At 42.0% G+C, this 21,283-nt stretch overlaps 1 protein-coding gene across 1 annotated transcript in view; it reads left to right on the forward strand.

The window, feature by feature from the left end:
* ppil2 (peptidylprolyl isomerase (cyclophilin)-like 2) overlaps positions 1–21,283 on the forward strand; it is a 324,215-nt gene that overhangs the window by 286,231 nt on the left and 16,701 nt on the right. The window contains exon 17 of the mRNA XM_080208513.1: positions 19,266–19,338. Coding sequence (XP_080064639.1) covers positions 19,266–19,338 — 73 coding nt within the window. The remainder of the gene's footprint in view (positions 1–19,265; positions 19,339–21,283) is intronic.

Genomic DNA, 21,283 nt, shown 5'->3' on the forward strand with positions numbered 1-21,283 from the left:
ACCATCCGCCAATCCGAATAGCACCCATTGACACCCACTCTCTGCCTCCTATTTGACAACCAATCTTCTATCCACGCTAACACCCTACCCCCAACTCCATGTCCCCTGACCTTCTGCAATAACCTCTTGTGAGGTACCTTGTCAAACGCCTTCTGAAAATCAAGAAAGACCACATCCACCGGCTCTCCTCTATCCACCACCCTAGACACATCCTCATAGAACGCCAGTAAATTTGGGTGCAGCCCCCCTTCTCCCAGAAAGAAAAAATAGTAAATAGAATCATCAAACTACAACCAGTAGCATGTGGATGCACACCCATCATTAACTACGTGGCTTTTCTCGATGAGAGACTGAAGAACATTGCGGTGTCATTGATGGTATTTTGATTTTGTTAACACTTTTTTTTAAACTTAACTCCCACCTACACTGAAGCCACATTTGAAAATTGTCAACTCAGCACAATTGGGATTTCTGTATTTCAGATTAGTCCAAGAGGCATAGGCAAAAGTCATAGGTAGAAGAAGGATTGGAATGAGGCGTTCACTGAATGTTAAAATGGCGGCGTGGGCTTGTGGGGCCGAAGGGCCTGTTTCCTGTGCTGTGTTGTTCTTTGTTCTTAGTCAACTGTCTCTAACAATTCTGTATTTCAACAGGGGACACCACGTCGCTCCTCCAATCCTCATGTTGGATTTTGTTCCATTGCCAGTTAAGGTTTGAAAATGGAACAAGTGGCTCCTGCAGGGGTGGTGGAATGTGGGCAGTAAAATCACTCAGTATATCGGTGGTGGTATTAATAGATATTTAAGATGCCCTTCTTTACCAGGGCCAACTCCCTGCTAAGCCCAGAAACCAGATTGGCGATATAAAACGCTCATTGCTGTACCCAGCAGACTCCACTGTAATCCGTACACCCTGTGCACTTGGCTAGCGCTCCCTTTCAGTTTTTGTTTTGTTGCCATTGGTAACCTGCTGGGTGCATTTTATTTTTCCAGTGTGATTGCATAATATGGAGCCAGACCCATGGAGAATGAACAAAACAAATGCTTTCAGCTACAGTGTAATTTCCTGTCAAATACGCACACTCTATACCTCAAACTCTTTTCCCCATCTGAACTGCTCCAGGTTCGGCCAGTTGAAAATCAAATTACTCCATACCCATTGCCAAGCAAGGTTAGACTGAGATATCAGAATTATTTCAGTTTTTGTATGTTACGCCATGGTGCCTAAGATGCAAAGCTCTGTTCCAGAGGTTTTCCAAAGCTGAGTGGCAGGGATTCATTTCCAGACCTTGTGCACTGAAAGCACAGCCTGTGTTTAACCAAGGTTCTTTAGCTCTGAAGTTAGCACATTCCTCACGCTGTTGGATGGACTAACATTGAATATATTCCTGTTAAATTTATCAAAGTATTTCACAGAGCTCTGTGATATATGCCAAGGAATTTATTCCAAAGTCTAAAATGTAATTGGATTTATTTTCATATTCTAGTGTATCCCTAAAATTTGCTCCCATTCAGCAGTTCTGTATGTTTCTGTCATCACTCCTTTTTAGGTGGCCCTTACACTGTCTTCTAGCTTTTGCTGCTGTTAGTGTTATCCCATTTACAGCAATCACAGCACAGTCAATGAAGATGGATTCTGCTTTCTACATGTGCACAGGCAGAAACATCATATTTGCCAATTGTGTATGGTTAAACTGTGTATTTATTTATAGTTGTGTGCCTAAGGCAAATGCATTGTGCACTCACTGTTCTGTTTGCTGCACATTTGTCTTGTTTCCATAATACTCAGCATGAACTTCCTGTTTATTCAGAGTAAGCAATAGATTAAGCTTTTGCTTATTCAGTAAAAATAAGGGATAAAGTGTGAAATTTCTATTTATTCAGCGAGACCAGCAGTAGCTCTTTCATGATCATTTGGATAGAACTTCATATCTCAATTGACATTATCACTGATACTTTAAAGGGCACTGTCTTCATTCTAGAATCATAGAATCCCATTCGGCCCATCACGTCTGCACTGATGGCAATCCCACCCAGGCACTATCCTCATAACCCCACGTATTTACTCTGCTAATCCTCCTAACACCAAGGGGCAATGTAGCATGGCCAATCAACCTAACACACACATCTTTGGAGTATATGTTGGAGAACCGTTTTGTTATTTGTAGAGGGAGTAACGTTAGTTCATTTCCATTTCCATTTCCAGTGTGATAACAGCACATTAAAACATCATTTGTTATTACACTGTGCTTTTGTAAAAATAATTGAAAACAAGCACTTACATTTATATAGTGCTTTTCCCAATCAGAGAATGCACTAAAGTGTTTTATACTTTTGAAGTGTAGTCACTGTTGAAATGAGAGAAATAGTGCAGTCAGTTTTTTTTAATTATTCATTGGTGGGACATGGATGTCCCTGGCTAGCCAGCATTTATTGCCTATCCCCAGTTGCCCAAAGGCAGTTGAGAGTCAACCACATTGCTGTGGCTCTGGAGTCAAATGTAGGCCAGATAAGGTAAGAACAGCAGATTTCCCACCCTGAAGGACATTAGTGAACCAGATGGGTTTTCACAACAATCAACAGTGGTTTCATGGTCATCAGTTGATTTTTAATTCCAGATTTTTTTTTATCAAATTCAAATTCCAGCATCTGATGTGAATGGGACTCGAACCCAGGTCTCCAGAACATTATCCAAGTTTCTGGATTAATAGTCTGGCTGTAATACCACCAGGCCATTGCCTCCCCAAAGCTGGCACAGCTGACATCCTTCATTTCCCGCTCAGATGTCCATTGGAAGAATAACATTGCAATTTTGTTTGACTTGAGTTCCAAGCTCTTTATCAAAGTGACTAATTTAAGCCATGACTAAAATGGCTTATATTTATGAAGAATCATGCTACATTCGCTAAATAAAGGCAAAGGAACACTAAGCAATGATTGATAGGCTTTTCTTCAAATCTAACACAAAAGGACAGGAGTGTAACACCTGAGAAACCAATTGCGGCTCATGTAAAGTTGGCTATCATTTCTCAGACACCCAGGTACATAATGATATCACAATGCTCTGAGTTAAGGTGCAGTATCCTTTACAGAAAATTCCCTGCTCCCCCATGCCCCACATTTCTCTCTTGCTGGTGCACCAGATGGCACTGCGGCTGTATAGTGAGGCAATGTGAACCATCTGGGCTAGATTTGTAAGCCCATGATATGTCCATACTGCACATACACATTCCTGCTAATTGTCTGGGTCAGTCTGCATCGAGGTCACGGGCGTTAATAGTTTTACATGCATCCAGGGTATTGAGTGCACAGACAGCTGCTGGCTGCATGCAAAGCTGACAAAAACAGAATGTTACCCACCCAATATCTACTTGAAATGAGATACCAGAAGAGGAATTCGAAGACTGTCATCATATCTCCGGATTTGGCTGACAGTTAGTAATTGTTTTTGGCTTTGCTTTTGTGCCATCAAGTAGAACCCCTTGATTAGATTGTTTGTTATCCTGTATGCATTCAGTTATGGGGTTAGTTCAGCTGCCTTGGATCTGAGATTGGATTACATTCCCTGTCTGTATATCAGAATATATGAGATACATCTTCACATGCAAACAAAGCAGCATCTGTTCATGCTTCAACCTTGACTGGCAATGTCAAGTACGTCTAACCGCAAATACCAAATTGTCCTTGAGATTCTATTAGAATTCTTTCAGGAGCCAACAAAAGTAAAGGATACAGGCTATCTCGTAGATACAGTGTACCTGGAGTTTTGGAAATATGTGATAAGCTTCCATTGCTAGGGATTCACAGAAGATTCGTGAAATGAATCCCAGATTAGCTAACTGAATGGAAAATTGACAAATAAACACAATTGTGCCCCAGAAAACCAACAGTTGGATTTCTGTGAGGGCATGTTTTAGTCTCCCTGAAATTCATGAATACAACAGTGTAATGGAGACCTCTTCTAGTTACATCAAAATTGCTGAAGGCACCAAGTTTTATGGCAGGAGACCAAAAAGAGGTTAATTACGTTGAAAAGGCTCTAGACAGAGTAGATGAACCAAGAAATGGAGGTTGAACATTGAAGAAGAGAATAAGTACAATCAGTTCCTCTGCAATGCTGAGAACTACAGCAAAAATTTCAATATAGGGCCTTTGAAGCAAGTGCAGGTCAGCAGGATGCTCTCTTACTTTGTGTCATAAGAACATAAGAAATAGGAGCAGGAGTAGGCCATCTAGCCCTTCGAGCCTGCCCCGCCATTCAATAAGATCATGGCTGATCTGTCGTGGCTCAGTTCCACTTTCCCGCCCTCTCCCCATAACCCTTAATCCCCTCTCTTATCAAGAACCCATCAACCCGCTTCTTAAAAATATTTAGCGAGGTAGCCTCCACCACTTCAACGGGCAGAGAATTCCAGAGATTCACCACCCTTTGAGTGAAGAAGTTCCTCCTCAACTCCGTTCTAAACCGCCCCCCTTTTATCTTGAGGCTGTGCCCCCTAGTCCTACTGTCTTTTTTGAGCGGGTGGCAATAGTCTTTCCCCTAGCCATTATGTATATGCTTTCCCCAAGGCAATTTCTAATTTTTAATAGCCTATGGTTTCTGATTGTTGTTAATATGGTCCATCTTTGAAGAGTTAAAACTGTCTTTTGAAGCTTGGGATAGGCTGGGACGCGACTGCATATTGTGAGGGACTACTTCTAAAATTTTTAAAACACAGACCTTAAAATGACTGAAATTGTCTGTGACCACCACTGCACCACCCCCCCACCCCACCCACTCCGCACAGGGCAAAAAAGAAGCCATTTGGCAGTTTTAGGAAAGCTCACATCTCATTGGGACCAATTCTACCATCAAGTTGCACCCGTTTTTGGGCATGAATACTTGGTAAAGTTGAGCAATCCACACCCACCTCCATGCCGGTTCCCCCTTTACCAAGACCCAAAAATGGCTGCAATCGGGGCCAGGCACGATGGCCATTTAAATGTATTAATGGGCTGCACACCCAACCTTACTGGCACTTACCCTTCATCACCACTTTCCCCCATCCAGAATCGGCACAAAAGGGACATGCTCCACAAAAGTCCGATTTGGGTGCTCCAATTAGTGAGGAGGTTGCGGGGGGGGGGGGGGGGGGGGGGGGGGGGGCGCTGCCACTCTGCCTGAGATCAGTGAGGGGAAGGGGGGTCCGCTGCCGCTCTGCCTGCAATCAGTCTGGATGATGGTAGGGATGAGGGCTTAAGGCAGTCAATAATGTTGTGGGGGTGGGGCAATGTCTATGGAGGCCAGGAGGATGCATTATCCAGCCCGGGAGTAATGTGGCAGGGGAGCCGTATTCTGTCTTTTTTTAGTGCATGTGCAGTTGGAGGCGCTGATCGGAGCTGCAGGATTTTAGGCGCGGTAAGCCCCATCCACAGTCTTGTGAAGTCGCGATTCAGAATCACTGATATTTTTTCAGGCAGAGTGTGTATGGGGGTGTTCGCCCAACACTTGAAATTAAAATGGTAAAATAGGGCCCATTGTCTCTGAAGAGCTATGAACAGCAGCCCCCCCCCCACCCCGCCCCCTGTGAATTGCACAGCCCAACTTTAAAAAGAGCTATACAAAGGTCATCTGCATTTATCAACCCAGCCTGGCTGGAAGGAGTTGGACTGTCTGCTGAGGCAAAGCCCCACAACCTTCCTTTCAATTCCTAATCACTAAGATTCTTTAAAAGCCAGACAGTGGATATATATCTTTCGTCAACGGTAGTGAAGAGGTAGGAGTCTTTTGACATGGGCTTCTGGTTTGTGGAACAAGTTATTGTTGTTAGCATATCTTCACACCCATACTGCTCTTTTTACCCTTTGGGGCATAGTGAAGGAAGTGGTAGAAGGATTTCTGACTAATATGACCTTGCTGAACTGAAAAGTTCAGTCTGTTTAACATCTGACTAGCAGACCACACTGGAGGACAACTGGCCCCATCTACAGTACTTCTGCTGGCAGTCTGTAACTTTGCTGACAAGATGTGGAGATGTCAGAGTTGGACTGGGGTAAGCACAGTAAGAAGTCTCACAACACCAGTTAAAACTTTCAGAGTCTTGCTCCTCAAAGAAGGATGAAACTCTGAAAGCTTGTGCTGCTAAATAAACCTGTTGGACTTTAACCTGGTATTGCTGACAACACAGATTCATGATCGTTCTTCTTGTTATGTGAAGTCAGCAACACTGGAAAAGTGAATTATCCAACATCAGAGTCCTCTAACCTCTCTGAACAAATGCCTCATTGAACTTTGATTCTGAGTTCTGGAGCTTGTGTGAAACAATATTTTTTCTACTGTAAATCTTTCTTGTCCCTATTCCTTAATTTACTATCTGAATAGAAAAGGGACTTACAAACAAACAAAGAACAACCCAGCACGGGAAACAGGCCCTTCGGCCCAACAAGCCCGCGCCGCCGCATCACCCTACACCTATTCTACCCTGCATATCTACAAATAGAACCCCTAACTTAGCCAGATTCAGGGGAGAAATAGTGTCAATCTGGTAAAACCAATCAGCCTAAGAGCACATCTTTGGGGTGTGGGAGGAAACCGGAGCGCCCGGAGGAAACCCACGCAACCACAGGGAGAATGCACAAACTCCCACAGACACAGGCCCAAATCCATGTATCTGCACAGCTAGCAGTGCTAGTCACTGAGCTGTTGCGGCGCCCGTCTACCGGTCCAGGATCAAGCACACACACCGACACGAAGTACTAGGCCACTCCCAGAACCTCCAGGAGCAGCCCACGCACAACCCACCGTGTGCATGCCCCTCGTTTGACAACGAGGTGGACCTCCACCTGCGGAGTGAAAAGACAAAAACGTTAATCACAAGCCTGCCTTTCCGGTGTCTCCTGAGGTTCTAACCCTTATTCAATAACCCCTACCATAACCCTCCATCCTCGTTTCACTCATGTGCCTATCTAACTGAACCTTAAACGAGTCCAACGTTCCCGCCTCCACCACCCTACTCGGTAGTGCGTTCCATACCCCCACTACTCTCTGAGTAAAGAACCTTCCTCTCATATCCAAATTATACCTCTCCCCCCTCACCCTTAAATCATGTCCTCTTGTATTCGTAACCAATCTAGGGAGCAGTCTCTCACTATTGACCCTGTCTATTCCCTTCAGTATCTTATATACCTCTATCATGTCACCCCTCAATCTCCGTCTTTCCAAAGAGAACAGTCCCAGTTTCTCCAACCTTTCCTCGTAACCCAACCCCTCCATGCCAGGCAACATCCTGGTAAACCTCCTCTGCACCCTTTCCAGAGCCTCCACGTCCTTCCGGTAGTAAGGTGACCAGAACTGGACGCAGTACTCCAAATGCGGTCTAACCAACGTTCTATACAACTGAAGCATTAGACGGCAGCTTTTAAACTCTATACCTCTTCCTATAAAGGCTAGCATTCCATAAGCCTTCCTGACAACATTCTCCACTTGTGTCACAACCTTCATGGATTTGTGAACCTGCACTCCCAGGTCCATCTGCCACCTATCTGCCCAATGCACCAACCTATCTATATCCTGTTGTATCACCTGACAATCCACTTCAGTACCCGCCAACCCTGCCATCTTGGTGTCATCAGCAAACTTGCTGATCACACCACCTACGCTCTCTTCCAAGTCATTTATGTAGACTACAAAGAGGAGAGGTCCCAGTACCGAGCCCTGCGGCACACCACTGGTCACTGGCCTCCAGCTGGACAAAGTCCCCTCCACAACTACCCTCTGTCTCCTATTGCCCAGCCAGTTCTCAATCCACCTAGCTACCTGACCCCGTATCATGGATACTTCATGGATCTTCCTAGCTATGAGGAAAGGTTGGAGAAACTTTGTTTGTTTTCAATGGAACGATGGAGGTTGGGGGCGACTTGATAGAAGTCTACAAGATTATGAGAGGCATGGACTGAGTGGATAGTCAGAAGCTTTTTTCCAAGGTGGAAGAGTCAATTACTAGGGGGCACAGGTTTAAGGTGCGAGGGGCAATGTTTAAGGGAGATGTACGAGGAAGATTTTTTACACAGAGAGTAGTGGGTGCGTGGAATTCGTTGCCAGGGGAGGTAGTGGAGGTGGATACGGTAGTGACTTTTAAGGGGCATCTTGACAAATACATGAATGGGTTGGGAGTAAAGGGATGTGGTCTCCAGAAGGGTAGGGGGTTTTAGTTTAATCAGGCAGCATGGTTGGTGTAAGGTTGGAGGGCCCAAGTGCCTGCTCCTGTGCTGTAATTTTCTTTGTTCATGTTTTGAATGTGTGCAAATAAACTAACCCTATCTTGAGATTGTTGTGAGTTATTAATGGAAAATTGGATTCCACCTAAACAGTGGGGCTGGAAAATACATCACCGCTTATAAAGAGGGAAAAGAATCAAATCACCTTTCTGCTTACCGATAGGTGGTAGAGAAGAAATTAGTGCTGATTAAATTAACCACCCCATCCTGTCTGACAAGATTACAATTATCGTATTACAACATTTAACCACTGACACTGCACACTACACAAAAGAACAAATGATATTGTTTTGAAATGTTCAAACATTGGGAAGGTAAAATGAAGAGGAAAGCAAACGCAGGAACAGAACTCCACTGTGCAAGTGCACACAGCTCAACAAGACTGAAATACTCATTGTCCATGAACATCCGCAGGCAAAGGAATAGAATATATGTGTGATTACTAACATTCACTCAAAGTATCCAGTCAATGTGACATGATTGCCAATGACTCTATTTGTGTCCCAAAATATACTTCAGAAGCACTGCATTACCGTTCAGATTAGGTATTTCAATCCCACACTAAAGCCACTTCGCAATACTTGTGGGCAGTTCTGGATACCTTATCTTCAAAAGCACATTTGTTAGAGCAGATTAGGGGAAGAGCATAGGATGGTTCCAAAGGTTAAAATATTAAATAATTGTGAACAGGGTGCAGATAGAATTGAGCGCTTTTCTGTTGAAGACAAAGATGTTGTACTCGTCTCAGTTTTGGTTTTTAGATTGCTTGAAGGCACATTTAGCACAAACAAGCTACTTAATTTTTGCTGTCATCACAAAAGTGAAAGACTTGCGGGAAATTAGTGGCTTGATCAAGGTTAGAAAGGTTTGATTGCTTTTTCTTTCCCTTGTGGGTTTGACCCCCATGCAAACCAATTAATGAGTCAAATTAAAGGACTTGGCAAAGCTGTGCCAGCGGCTCAAGTTTGCATAGCAGCCTGCAGCAGAGCTAGACAAATCCTGAGTTCAGAAGGACATGTCAGAAGAAACAATGACTTGAATTTATATAGTGCCTTTGACAACCTCTGAAAGTCCCAAAATGCTTTATGAACAGCTATATATTGTATTTGGTGTAGCGTAGGAAATTTGTTAACTAATGTGTGCATAGCAAGGTCCCACAAGCAGCAGTGTGATAATTACCAGATAATCTGTTTTATTGATTGTGACTGAGGGACATAAATTGCCAGGACACTGATTTTAATTTAATTTGGTTTATTATTGTCACATGTATTAGCATACAGTGAAAAGTATTGTTTCTTGTGCACTGTATGGACAAAACATACTATACATGCATAGAAAAAGGAAAGGAGCGAGTGCAGAAAGTAGGGTTCAATCACAGCTAGGGTGTAGAGAAAGATCATCTTAATATAAGGCAGGTCCATTCAAAAGTCTGATTGCAGCCGGGAAGAAGCTGTTCTTGAGTCAGTTGGTACATGACTTCAGACTTTTATAGGTGGAAGAGGGTATGTCCAGGGTGAGTGGAGTTCTTGATTATGCTGGCTGCTTTTCCGAGGCAGCAAGAAGTATAGATAGGGTCAGTGGATGGGAGGCTGGAATGCGTGATAGACTGGGCTTCGTTCTCGACCCTTTGTAATTTCCTGTGGTCTTGGACAGAGCAGGAGCCATACCAAGTTTTGAAAGGATACTTTCTATCGTGCATCTGTAAAAGTTGGTGAGAGCCATAGTGGATATGCCAAATTTCCTTAGCCGCCTAAGAAAGTAGAGGCATTGGTGGGCTTTCTTAACTATAGCATTGGTGTGGAGGGATCAGGACAGGTTGTCTCTGGACACCTAGAAACTTGAAGCTCTCTAGACCATTTCCACTTCATTCCTGTTGATGACAGGGGTGTGACCTCCACTAAGCTTGCTGAAGTCAACAACTATCTCTTTTGTTTTGTTGACATTGAGGGAGAGATTATTTTCGTCACACCAGCTTACCAGATTCTCTGGTGAGACTGGTCAGGCCTTCCCTGCGCATGATGCTATGGGTTAACGTAGGATTTATACAGTTGACCTCTGTCCCTGGATAAGGAAGGGAAAAAAATAGCCAGAGTTCCTGATCAGTATCTATAGGAAAGAGCTTGTGTTGCTTTAACTGAAAACAGAGATGGCTCCTGAAACCTGTAGAATCCCACACTAGCTGACATCAGCATCTGACAAAGTAAGGGGGGAAAACATTGATGAAAGAAATGATTAGGGGATTTTCACAGTAACTTTATTGCAATGTTAATGTAAGCCTACTCGTGACACTAATAAATAAACAAAATTTAAACTTACTTTCTTGAAAAATTCTATTTTTATAAAGGTCCTGGCTAACTGAGGTCCACACAGGATTATACAGATCCAGCAGAGTAAATAGCGAATCGGCAGAAAAGGAAAGTAAATCCTCATTCAGGGAACTTGAAAAGAGCAGATACAAAATGTTTGTGTGGCTCAGTAGGTACAGTCCAATCTGGGTATTATATTTGGCTGTACAAGTATCTTGTAAATTGTTTACTCATTATTTAACATCTCGCTCTTAATTTGATCAAATTTCCTATTGAATTTACTCACTCCCTTCCCCTGGATGTTAAACAGGAGGATTGTATACTAGTTTGAATTGAGCTGTATGGGCAGCAGTGTGCCTGAATATAGGTCATCTTTCATTCTCTCTCCCTCTCTCTCGCGTATGCAAGGAGAGTTATTCTGTGTCATGATCCTGAAGCAAAGAAACTGGGGCACTCTATTATTTACCCTCCATGTCATAGCATCATAACGTAGAGATATAGGGCCACAAGAGTAATGACTATAGATTTGACCTTTTGATGTTTAACATCATCTGATGTTGACACTTATGTTATTTAAACATGGTGTTTGTAAAGAGGAAGACACTATTATGGACCCATACACCTACTTGATCCAGAAAGATGGCACTGGGTTGCCTCGCTATTATCGACAGAGATGGAAATGCCATTCTGTGGAAGCACTACTATTAAAGGAATTGAACATGAACTCTCATTTCAACAGAAGAAAAACCTCTAAAGCCAAACCACAAAGTTTTTGTATTACTGCATATTGCATTTTCCTCAATAGATATAATTGCCATGATTAGTTAGGTGAGTTTTATGCCAAGGGAACCCAGTCGGGTAAGAATGCCAGACTTGCATTTATATAGTGCCTTTCACAATTTTAGGAACTTCCAAAACACTTTACAGCCAGTGGAGTACATCTGAAGTGTAGTTATTGTCGTAATGTAGGAAATCTGGCAACCAACTATGCATTGCAGGATCCCATATATAACAATATAACAACACCTGCTTTGGTGATATTGATTCAGGGGTAAATATTGGGAAAACACCCCCACTCTTCAAAATGATGCCTTTGAAATCATTTCTGTCCACTAGAAGGCAGATGGGCTTTAGTTTAACAAAGAATGTCACCACCACAGTACCACACTTCCTCTCTACTGCACTGAAGAGTCAGAATGTGTGCTGAAGTCTTCAGAGTGGAACCTTCTGATTCAGATAGTCAAAATCCAGTCATCCTTATACCAGGTATCCTCCATAGACTAGCCATGGCAGGAATATTCAGAATACTTGGAAGTTGTTCTCTTTCAGTGTATACAAATGCTTCACACTGAGGCAGACTGACAATTTTAATTTAATAAAAGCAAATTACTGCGGATGCTGGAATCTGAAACCAAAAGAGAAAATGCTGGAAAAGCTTCGACTTAGGGTTATCTGGACTCGAAACATCAGCTCTTTTCTCTCCTTACAGATGCTACCAGACAATCTTAATTTTGGCTGTCAGTGTAACTTTTAGCATACTGAGGGTTAGTTAACTAATGTTGTCCAATCACAGATCACACTTGTTGCCACACAATGGCAATGCAATGTTGTCCAATCATAAGCTTATACATCAACAGTGAAGCTCTGTCCATGTGCTGATTTGCCATTGCTAGTCTATTCAACAATGTTCCACTTGAAGAAGCCATAGATATTTGCACTGCAGCTTTATATCATAGTAATCTGGACCTGCCACCATTGGGCGAATCAGCATTCACAGATGTTATGGATTCAGAAGCTCATCCAGTTCAATTTCAGTGACACTATGTGTGCCCAAAGAGATGGTGTTGTCATGGGGACCGCTTTAGGGGTCCTTTCTCCACTCACAGTGTCGTACCTTTAAGACTTGATTACCTGTAAAGACTTGCATTCCAACCATTATTTTGAGTTTGTGTCTTTATATGCCCTATTCGTGAATAGAGCTCCCACTCACCTGATGAAGGGGCAGCTCTCCAAAAGCTAGTGGCTTGTGCTACCAAATAAACCTGTTGGACTTTAACCTGGTGTTGTGAGGCTTCTTACTGTGTTTACACTAGTCCAACACTGGCATCTCCACATCATGTCCCCTTTAGACCCAGCTCTTATAAACATGTTTGTTGGCTTCCATGAAAAATGTGTCTTTGGAGTGATGCCTAATCCCCTACCCTTGCATATTTCAGATATATGGATGATATGTTTGCTATATTTAATTCTATAGCAGTTGTGACAATACCTTATCTTTAAGAAATATACTTCACATCATGTTTCTGGTGAAGGTGTGTTTATGCTTCAACTCTGTTTAAGGATGCAGAATTGTCTATAGCTGGCAACCCACCTGCTGATTTTGCAGAAGGTTAATTGCTCTTAATTCTTAGAACATAGCGCATAGAACATTACAGCGCAGTACAGGCCCTTTGGCCCTCAATGTTGCGCCAACCAGTGGAACCAATCTAATGACCCTCTAACCTAAACTATTCCAATGTTATCCATATGCCTATCCACTGACCATTTGAACGCCCTTAAAGTTGGCGAGTCCACAACTGCTGCAGGCAGGGCATTCCACGCCCTTACTACCCTCTGAGTAAAGAACCTACCTCTGACATCCGTCCTGTAATTACCACCCCTTAATTTAAAGCTATGTCCTCTTGTGTTAGCCATCAACGTCCGAGGTAAAAGGCTCTCACTGTCCACCCTATCCAATCCTTTCATCATCTTGTATGCCTCAATTAGGTCACCTCGTAACCTTCTTCTCTCCAATGAAAATAACCTCAAGTCACTCAGCCTTTCCTCATAAAACCTTCCCACCATACCAGGCAACATCCTGGTAAACCTCCTCTGCACCCTTTCCAATGCCTCCACATCTTTCTTATAATGTGGCGACCAGAACTGTACACAATACTCCAAGTGCGGCCGCACCAGAGTTTTGTACAGTTGCAACATGACCTCCTGGCTCCGAAGTTCAATCCCTGTACCAATAAAAGCTAACACACCGTGCGCCTTCTTAACAACCTTATCAACCTGGGTGCCAACTTTCAGGGAGCTATGCACATGTACCCCGAGATCTCTCTGCTCGTCAACACTACTAAGAGTCCTTCCATTAGCCCTATATTCTGTACTCCTGTTATTCTTACCAAAGTGAATCACCTCACACTTTTCCGTATTAAACGCCATCTGCCACCTCTCGGCCCAGCTCTGCAGCTTATCTATGTCCCTCTGCAAACTGTAACATCCATCCTCACTGTCTACAACTCCTCCAACTTTGGTGTCATCAGCAAATTTACTAATCCATCCTTCTACACCCTCATCTAGGTCATTTATAAAAATGACAAACAGATAAAAATGACCAACAGTCTTGGAGTGTTTGTTTTCATCTGGGTTAATGCACTATTGTTATTCTTCGAGTTTTTCCAAAGGTTTTTGAGTAGGGTTTGATTGAGTTGACTGATGAGAAGAAAATCATGTGTGGGTGGAGCTAGGCTTATAGAGAGGATGTTTGTATTTGGATGAAGCAGCAGCTCTTTTCTCCCTTTTGCTCTCTCTCTCTCTGGAAATTGAAGTCTGGGACCTGGTAGAAAAGAGGTATCTCTCTCTCTCACTCTCTCTCTCTCTCTCTCTCTCTTTCCCACTCTCTCATTGGAGTTCTGCTGTGTAAATTCAGGTTTTCCTCTGGAGGCTGCTGTCTGAGAATCAGAAGATGGCTGTCTTTCTGTACCTCGAACCAGATGGGTTAAAAGGCTTGAGGACTGAGAATTCACACAAGCCTCTGATTCTGAGGAGGAATTTACATCTTTGGAGATATTGCTTAAATTAGAACAAATAAAATAAGACCGCAGTTAAGGATCTTGTCATGTTTAAATATTTCAATTGGTAAAAGTTATGCTAATTCTTTTTGTTATATTTTAAATGTGTTGTTCAATAAAGTTCATTTTAATAAAAGCTTCCTGGTGTGTTAATAGAACGACACCTAAAGCAAAACATCTCATGCTCTCACTAATGCCAAAATCAAAAATAGTACAGATCTAGGCTAACTTCATAATATTCCTTGTAATTTCTCATCTGGTCCCTAACACAACATGTAACAACTTCCTTGCATGTCTTAGTAGTCTCTATCCTGCACTCAGATTCACCTTTGAAATAAGCAGTCAAATGAATTCCCTTTCTTTGATGCACTAGCTATGAAATCTTCCAAAGGTTCTCTGACTTATGAACAAGGGCATCCAGGTCTCTTTGGATATCAACATTTCCCCATCACTTACCATTTAAGAAAGACTGTATTTCTGGTTTTCCTTCAGGTAACTTCACATTTTTCCACATTATTATTCCACCTGCCATGTTCTTGCCCACTCACTTACCCTGCCTAAATCCCCTTGAAGCCTCTTTGCATCCTCCTCACCAATCTCATTGAGATGTATAAGATGATGAATGGGATGGATAGGATAGAGGTGGAGAGACTCTTCCCGCTCAAAAAAGACAGTAGGACTAGGGGGCACAGCCTCAAGATAAAGGGGGGTGCGGTTTAGAACGGAGTTGAGGAGGAACTTCTTCACTCAAAGGGTGGTGAATCTCTGGAATTCTCTGCCCGTTGAAGTGGTGGAGGCTGCCTCGCTAAATATTTTTAAGACGCGGGTTGATGGGTTTTTGATAAGCGAGGGGATTAACGGTTATGGGGAGAGGGCAGGAATGTGGAACTGAGCCACGAAAGATCAGCCATGATCTTACTGAATGGCGGGGCAGGCTCGAAGGGCTAGATGGCCTACTCCTGCTCCTATTTCTTATGTTCTTATGTTCTTACATTCCCACCTAATTTTGTGTCATTCCAATTGTGGAAATAGCACAATTGGTCCCGACATCCAAATCATTTGATATAACTTGTAAATACTGGGACCCAAGCACTGATCCTAGTCACAGCCTGCTAACCTGAGAATGACCTATTCTTTAAATGTGAACCATTGCTTCTCATACCATCATAATTTCCTTTGTTTAGATTTAAGACCCTAGTTTTGGATCGAACTATATCACCTTCAAACTTAATGGGAAATTCTCCTATATCATGGTCACTCTTCCCTAGAGGTTGCTTTACAATGAAATTGTCAGTTCTCCCTTTCTCACTACACAATACCAGATCTAGTTGTTCCTCCACATACTCCTCTGGTAAACCATCTTGTATGCATTCCAGGATCTTGTCCTCCACAGCATTAGTTAAATTAGATTTATCAAGTTTATAGGTAGATTGAAGTCTCCCTTTATTACTATGTTAACCTTGTTACATGCAGCTCTAATTTCCTGATTTATGTCATGCGCAACATTACCACTATTATTCAGTGGCCTATTAAACAACTGATATTTGCTGCTTGCTATTTCTTAGCTCCATCCAAACTGGTTATAGGTCTTTATGTTCTGATCTAAGATCCTTTCTCACTAATGCACTGATCTCATCCTTTATTAACAGCATCAATCCATCTCCTTTTCCTTCTTTGCTAATTGTGAATACTCTTGAATGTTTGGTTCTCAGCCCTGGTCACCCTGCAGCTACATCTCCAAAATAGTAATTAGGTCATACCTGTTTACTTCTAATTTTGCTGCCAATTTATCTGCCTTGTTGTAAATTCTGTGTATATTCAGATGCCTTTAATTCTGTCTTAATTTATTTGTAATCTGCCCATGCACTCTTTAAGTCTGTATGCGCTCTCTTTTCCTGCCACACTCAGATTATCAATTCCCTTATTGCTACCTTCCTCTCTTGCCTTATCCTCTTGCTTTATCGCATATTCCTCATTTGTTCTGACACCCCCCACTATTTAGTTGAAAGCTCTGTCTAACACCTTAGTTATATGAACATTAATCCCAGCATGGTTTGGGTGAAGACCATCCTTATAGCACTACCCCGACTTTCCTGGTATTGGTGCCAGTGCTCATGAATCAAAACTTATTCCCCCCCGCCGTGTCAATCTTTGAGTCATGCGTTTAATGCTCTAATCTTACTGCAACTTTTCTAATTTTACTAAGACTTTTAATCTTCTTCAGAGCCTAATTTTAAATTTTACTAGTTAGTTCAATATAAAATCATATAGAAAGCAAAATAAAGGAACGGAAAGAAAGATGAGATTGAGAGATATAAAAGAGACAAAGAAAATGTTTTTAATTTTTTTTAAAGATCTACAATAATAATTAAAATCTCAAGGTGTTACACTGCCCACTTAAAAAAAAAGTGAAATTGCAGTGCTGGAGAGGTTGATTGGCAGTAATTACGCTACTGAAAGTTCACTTACAACAGGATAAGCCAAATCCTTTCTGGTATATTCAGTGGTAACTAGTGGGTCAATGCAGCAGTTTCCTGATTTTACACATTTGCCTGCATATATGCAAATACTGGAAGTTGCTGTCCAATTTATTCCTTAATGAATGTGAATGCTAATAGCTCCTACTTTATTCCTGTGACAAAATTGAGGCCATTATAACTAATTGAGGTGTGAAAGTGCATAGAGACATCTGTATTGTGTCCCATTTACCTAGCTTTTCTATGGAAGAACTAATAACACTGAAGGGAGCAAACAAAGAGAGATAGACAGGGTGAAAAGTTTCAAATAAATTAAAATGTTCAAAGAAGTACAGTTAGTTTGAGAAAGAAGCATGAACCAGTGATATCAGGGGTGGATGCACTTGACAGCTATGCCAGTACAATATGTGTGAAAGACTAAATGTTACTGGATGGGAAGACCAAGAACAACCAGGTACTATTACAACCTCTCACACACTGTGTTTAACTCACCAGGTCATTGAAGTCACTTAGCAGCTGATGGAACCAGACAGTTAGCTGCAGAGTGTGTCTCCATTTAATGTCCCCACAGTGTTGGTATCCAGCTTTGCAACAACTGGATTGGTGCTTTATGCCCTTGGCTGGGGTGATGAAGGGAGAGGCAAATATTAAAATACTTCTCAAAGATCCTCAGTCTAGCTTTGATTGTGCTTCTACAGATTAGAATATACTCAAGTCCTTAATAGTCTGGCACATCAGCGTTGTCAGCACTGAGGATGGGATTTAGTGTGTACAGTAAAATGGCTAACGCAGTCTCAACAGATGTTACATCTTTATTTATTTTTGACCTTCATCTTTAATTCATATCACACATCTTTGAAAGATGTCAACTGTGAACTGTCTACGCAAAGTAATCTTTTAGCCTTGTGGAAAAAAAACAAAACCAAGCATTAGAAAGATACTTACATTGATACCAATGACAAAATGATGTTACTAAGTACTGGAGTTTATCTTTCCTTAATGTCAATGCATTTAAAATATTTATGAAAATGTTACTGCTTATTATGAAACTGTCTAATAGACCAGTGATGGTTGGGTCAGTTGAAACATTGTAAAGGAAATGTTTTCTTTTATTCTCATGGTGTGAGCATCACCAAAGCACAAGCATTTACTGCCCATCTCGAGTTGTCCTGGGGAGGTAGTGGTGCAGTGCTGCAGTCCATGTGATGAAGGTGCTATTATAAAGAGAGTTCCAGGATTTTAATTCCGTGTCCATGAGGGAACAGGGTACAAATCCAACAGCCTAATGTGTAACTTAAAGGAGAATGTGGAATTTTTGGTGCTTGCATCCACTGGTACCCTTGTACTGGTTGGGGATTTGAGAGGTGCTGTTGAAAAAATCTTAGCAAATTGCTGCAGTGCATCATGTAAACTGTAGACATTGCAGTTATGGTGGTGTCAGTGGTGATGATGAAGTAACTGGATGTTTAAGATGTTGGATGGAGTGTCGTTCTAGTGGGCTGTTTTCCCCTGAGTGGTGTTGAGCTTTTCTTACATGGTTGCAGCTGGACCCGTCTGGACAAGTGGAAAATATTCCACTCTACTTTCTGACTTGTGCCTTATAGGTGGTGAAGAGTCATGAGGGTGAGCCACTTGCCTCTGACCTGCTTTAGTAGCACAGCATTAATCTACTGGCCCAGTTGAGTTTCTGGCCAGAGGGACAGTCCCACCAAAATCCAAACTTGAATCAAGTTTACATTTTAAGAAATAATGTAAATGTACAAAACTGTCATAGTTGACCCCTGATAACCATCTGCAAAACACATCAAAATATCTTAAGAGACTTTTTGCACATGATGCAGATTAAGTTCTCAAATGGCTGGGCCTCACTAACAGCAAACAAACAGTAATTCACATAATCTAGTGTAACATAGCCGTGAGAGTATGGATAAGGCAAACGGGATAACCTCCTCCGGGGAAATCCCACAATCCTGGTGATCAGTCATCTATTACTCTGTCAGGATTTGAACACATTGGATTTCTGTGGCAGGCTGGTTCTAACTCATTACCTAGTGGCAATGGGAGATTCGTAAACAGTCTAATAATTTTGAGGAGTTGAGTTCTTTCATTGTTGTAAGCTTCTTGGATGAAATGCTGTGTAATAACCTGATCAGGTGATACAGTGGCTGTTGGACAGAACTGGAGGTTCATTAATTTATCAGAGTTTCAAGTTTTTGTCAACTGGCAGATTGATGCTCTCAGAATAAGAAAGCAGAAGGGTAACCGTGTTTACCTGAATATTTGATGCATGTTATATTTTCTTGTAAATTTGTTTTCCCTCAAATACATGTGAACCGTACGTGCATCAGTTAGGGGACAATTAGTATTAATTTTCTTGTGTTTGAATTTCAGAGTGGTTGGTGGCTTTGAGACCCTGACGGCCATGGAGAATGTAGAGAGTGATGTGAAGACTGACATGCCAAAGGTAAACGTACTCTAAAGATAGCAGTCTTTGAGACCATACACCGGTGCCATATACCGCCATATGATGTTGTCTTTGCCAATGCTGAACAACACACCAGAGTCATAACTGATGAGTATTGCAGTCTCAGGGCACTGGATTCAGTTCCTAGACTGGTCAGGTGAAGCCTGCATTAGCCTTGGACATTGAGTTGTTTCCTGTGATCTCCATAACTTGGCCCTCCGGAAAGGTGTGAACCATGAAGGATGATGAGCCCTCAAAAGGCACAGCTTACTGCAGGAGAGGAGAGAGGAAGGGGTATTAGAGGCAGAGGAGATGCTTTCCCTCATGGGCGCCAGGCCTCCAGCTCCCTGTGACAACTTGCTTTCCTGTGGTGCAGTATTAGGATTTATACTTGCTCTGCACAACCAGCAACCTCTGTGATGGCTGCCTTTCCCTTCTGTAATCTGCCTTCATTCCTGTCCTTACTGGCTTTAATTTGACAGGAGACCCACTTCCATTCCAATTAAGGATTTAGCCCCAGGAAAATCCCAAACTTCCCCACCAGAGGCATATTCCTGCCCCACTCCTGTTTCCCATTTCCAGGGGAGAAGTATCCAGCCCTATATTTCTGTTTTTCCTTTTTCTACATTAATACCGAACAGCCAGAGATAGAAGTACTACATTTTAATTGATGTAGCTGTTGCTGGAATTGATTCCCAGTCTTGCTTTCCAAGTTTTCTATCACAGCAGCTTTTTTATAATTATTTGCCCTTCCATTCCCTATATCATGTGGCATTGCTTTATCAATGCCATTTTGTGAAAAGTTAACTTTATCCTTAATTAATGCATCCTCAGATGGAACGATCTCCTGGCCTTCACTTTCATTCCCATTCTGAGGATGAACCCTCTCACCTAACTCGAGTGTCCAAAGCTTTTTTGTTTTATATTTCTTTCTTTTCTGAAATTGAAATCTGATTGTAACCTGATTAGAAGTGCCCTTGCTCTGAAGCCAACAAAAATTTGTATTTTTGTAGTATCTTTCACAGAGGAAAATGTTCCGTGGCGCTTCACGTAAATATAAAATCAGAAACAATAGTCATAGATTTAGAATGCTATCAGAATTTAGATCTAAGTAACTGCTGCTTCTCAGCGCCAGAGACCTATGTTCAATTCTGGTCTTGGATGACAGTGTGTGTGTGGAGTTTGTACATTTTCCCTGTGCCTGTGTGGGTTTCCTCTCACATTCCAAAAATGTGCAGGTTAGGTGGATTGGACATGCTAAATTGGCTCTTGGTTTCGGAAGATAAGCAGGATAAATGCTTGCAGTTACAAGGGTAGGGCCTGAGTGGGATTGTTGTCCATGCAGGTTCGATGGGTTTCTATGAATTGCAGACCGCAGCGAAACGTATTTGTGAAAATATATTTAAGGACTAAGCCTTTGTGAATACTGCTTACTCTTGTATTATTACCTCGAGCTACCTGGGTTTACCTACCCTTAATGGGAGATTTGAACCCCATATATCTAGCTTGAATTATTTGTCAGCAGGAGTATTATGATCTAGTTTTATTGCAAATGGATTTTGTGATATTGCCTGTCAACACCCCTCATGTGTCACAGATGTTTGAAGTGTGAAGGTCACCCATACTTACTGCAAGTGGCTGAATCCCTCAGGGAGTTGGTTTAGCTTAGGATAACTGTTAGGATTCCAGTCATTTCATAAGTTGAAAGAAAACTTGTACAGTACTCCTTATGCAGCAGTATACTTAACACAAGTGAGCAACAGGACTGAAATAATGAACTTGCATTATTAATTTTTTTGAATATATTTATAATAAACACAGAAGACTTGTCACTTTTCTATTGTAAACTGTCTTGTGCTTTCCCCAAAATAGTCTGGCCACCTTCTCAACAATGTTCTAAGCAGAGATCCAATATTGAATTCACTCAGTACATCTTAGCTCCAAA

Source organism: Carcharhinus amblyrhynchos, chromosome 20 (genome assembly GCF_965287045.1).
Source record: "Carcharhinus amblyrhynchos chromosome 20, sCarAmb.v2.hapA, whole genome shotgun sequence".
In the NCBI taxonomy this organism is placed as follows: domain Eukaryota; kingdom Metazoa; phylum Chordata; class Chondrichthyes; order Carcharhiniformes; family Carcharhinidae; genus Carcharhinus; species Carcharhinus amblyrhynchos.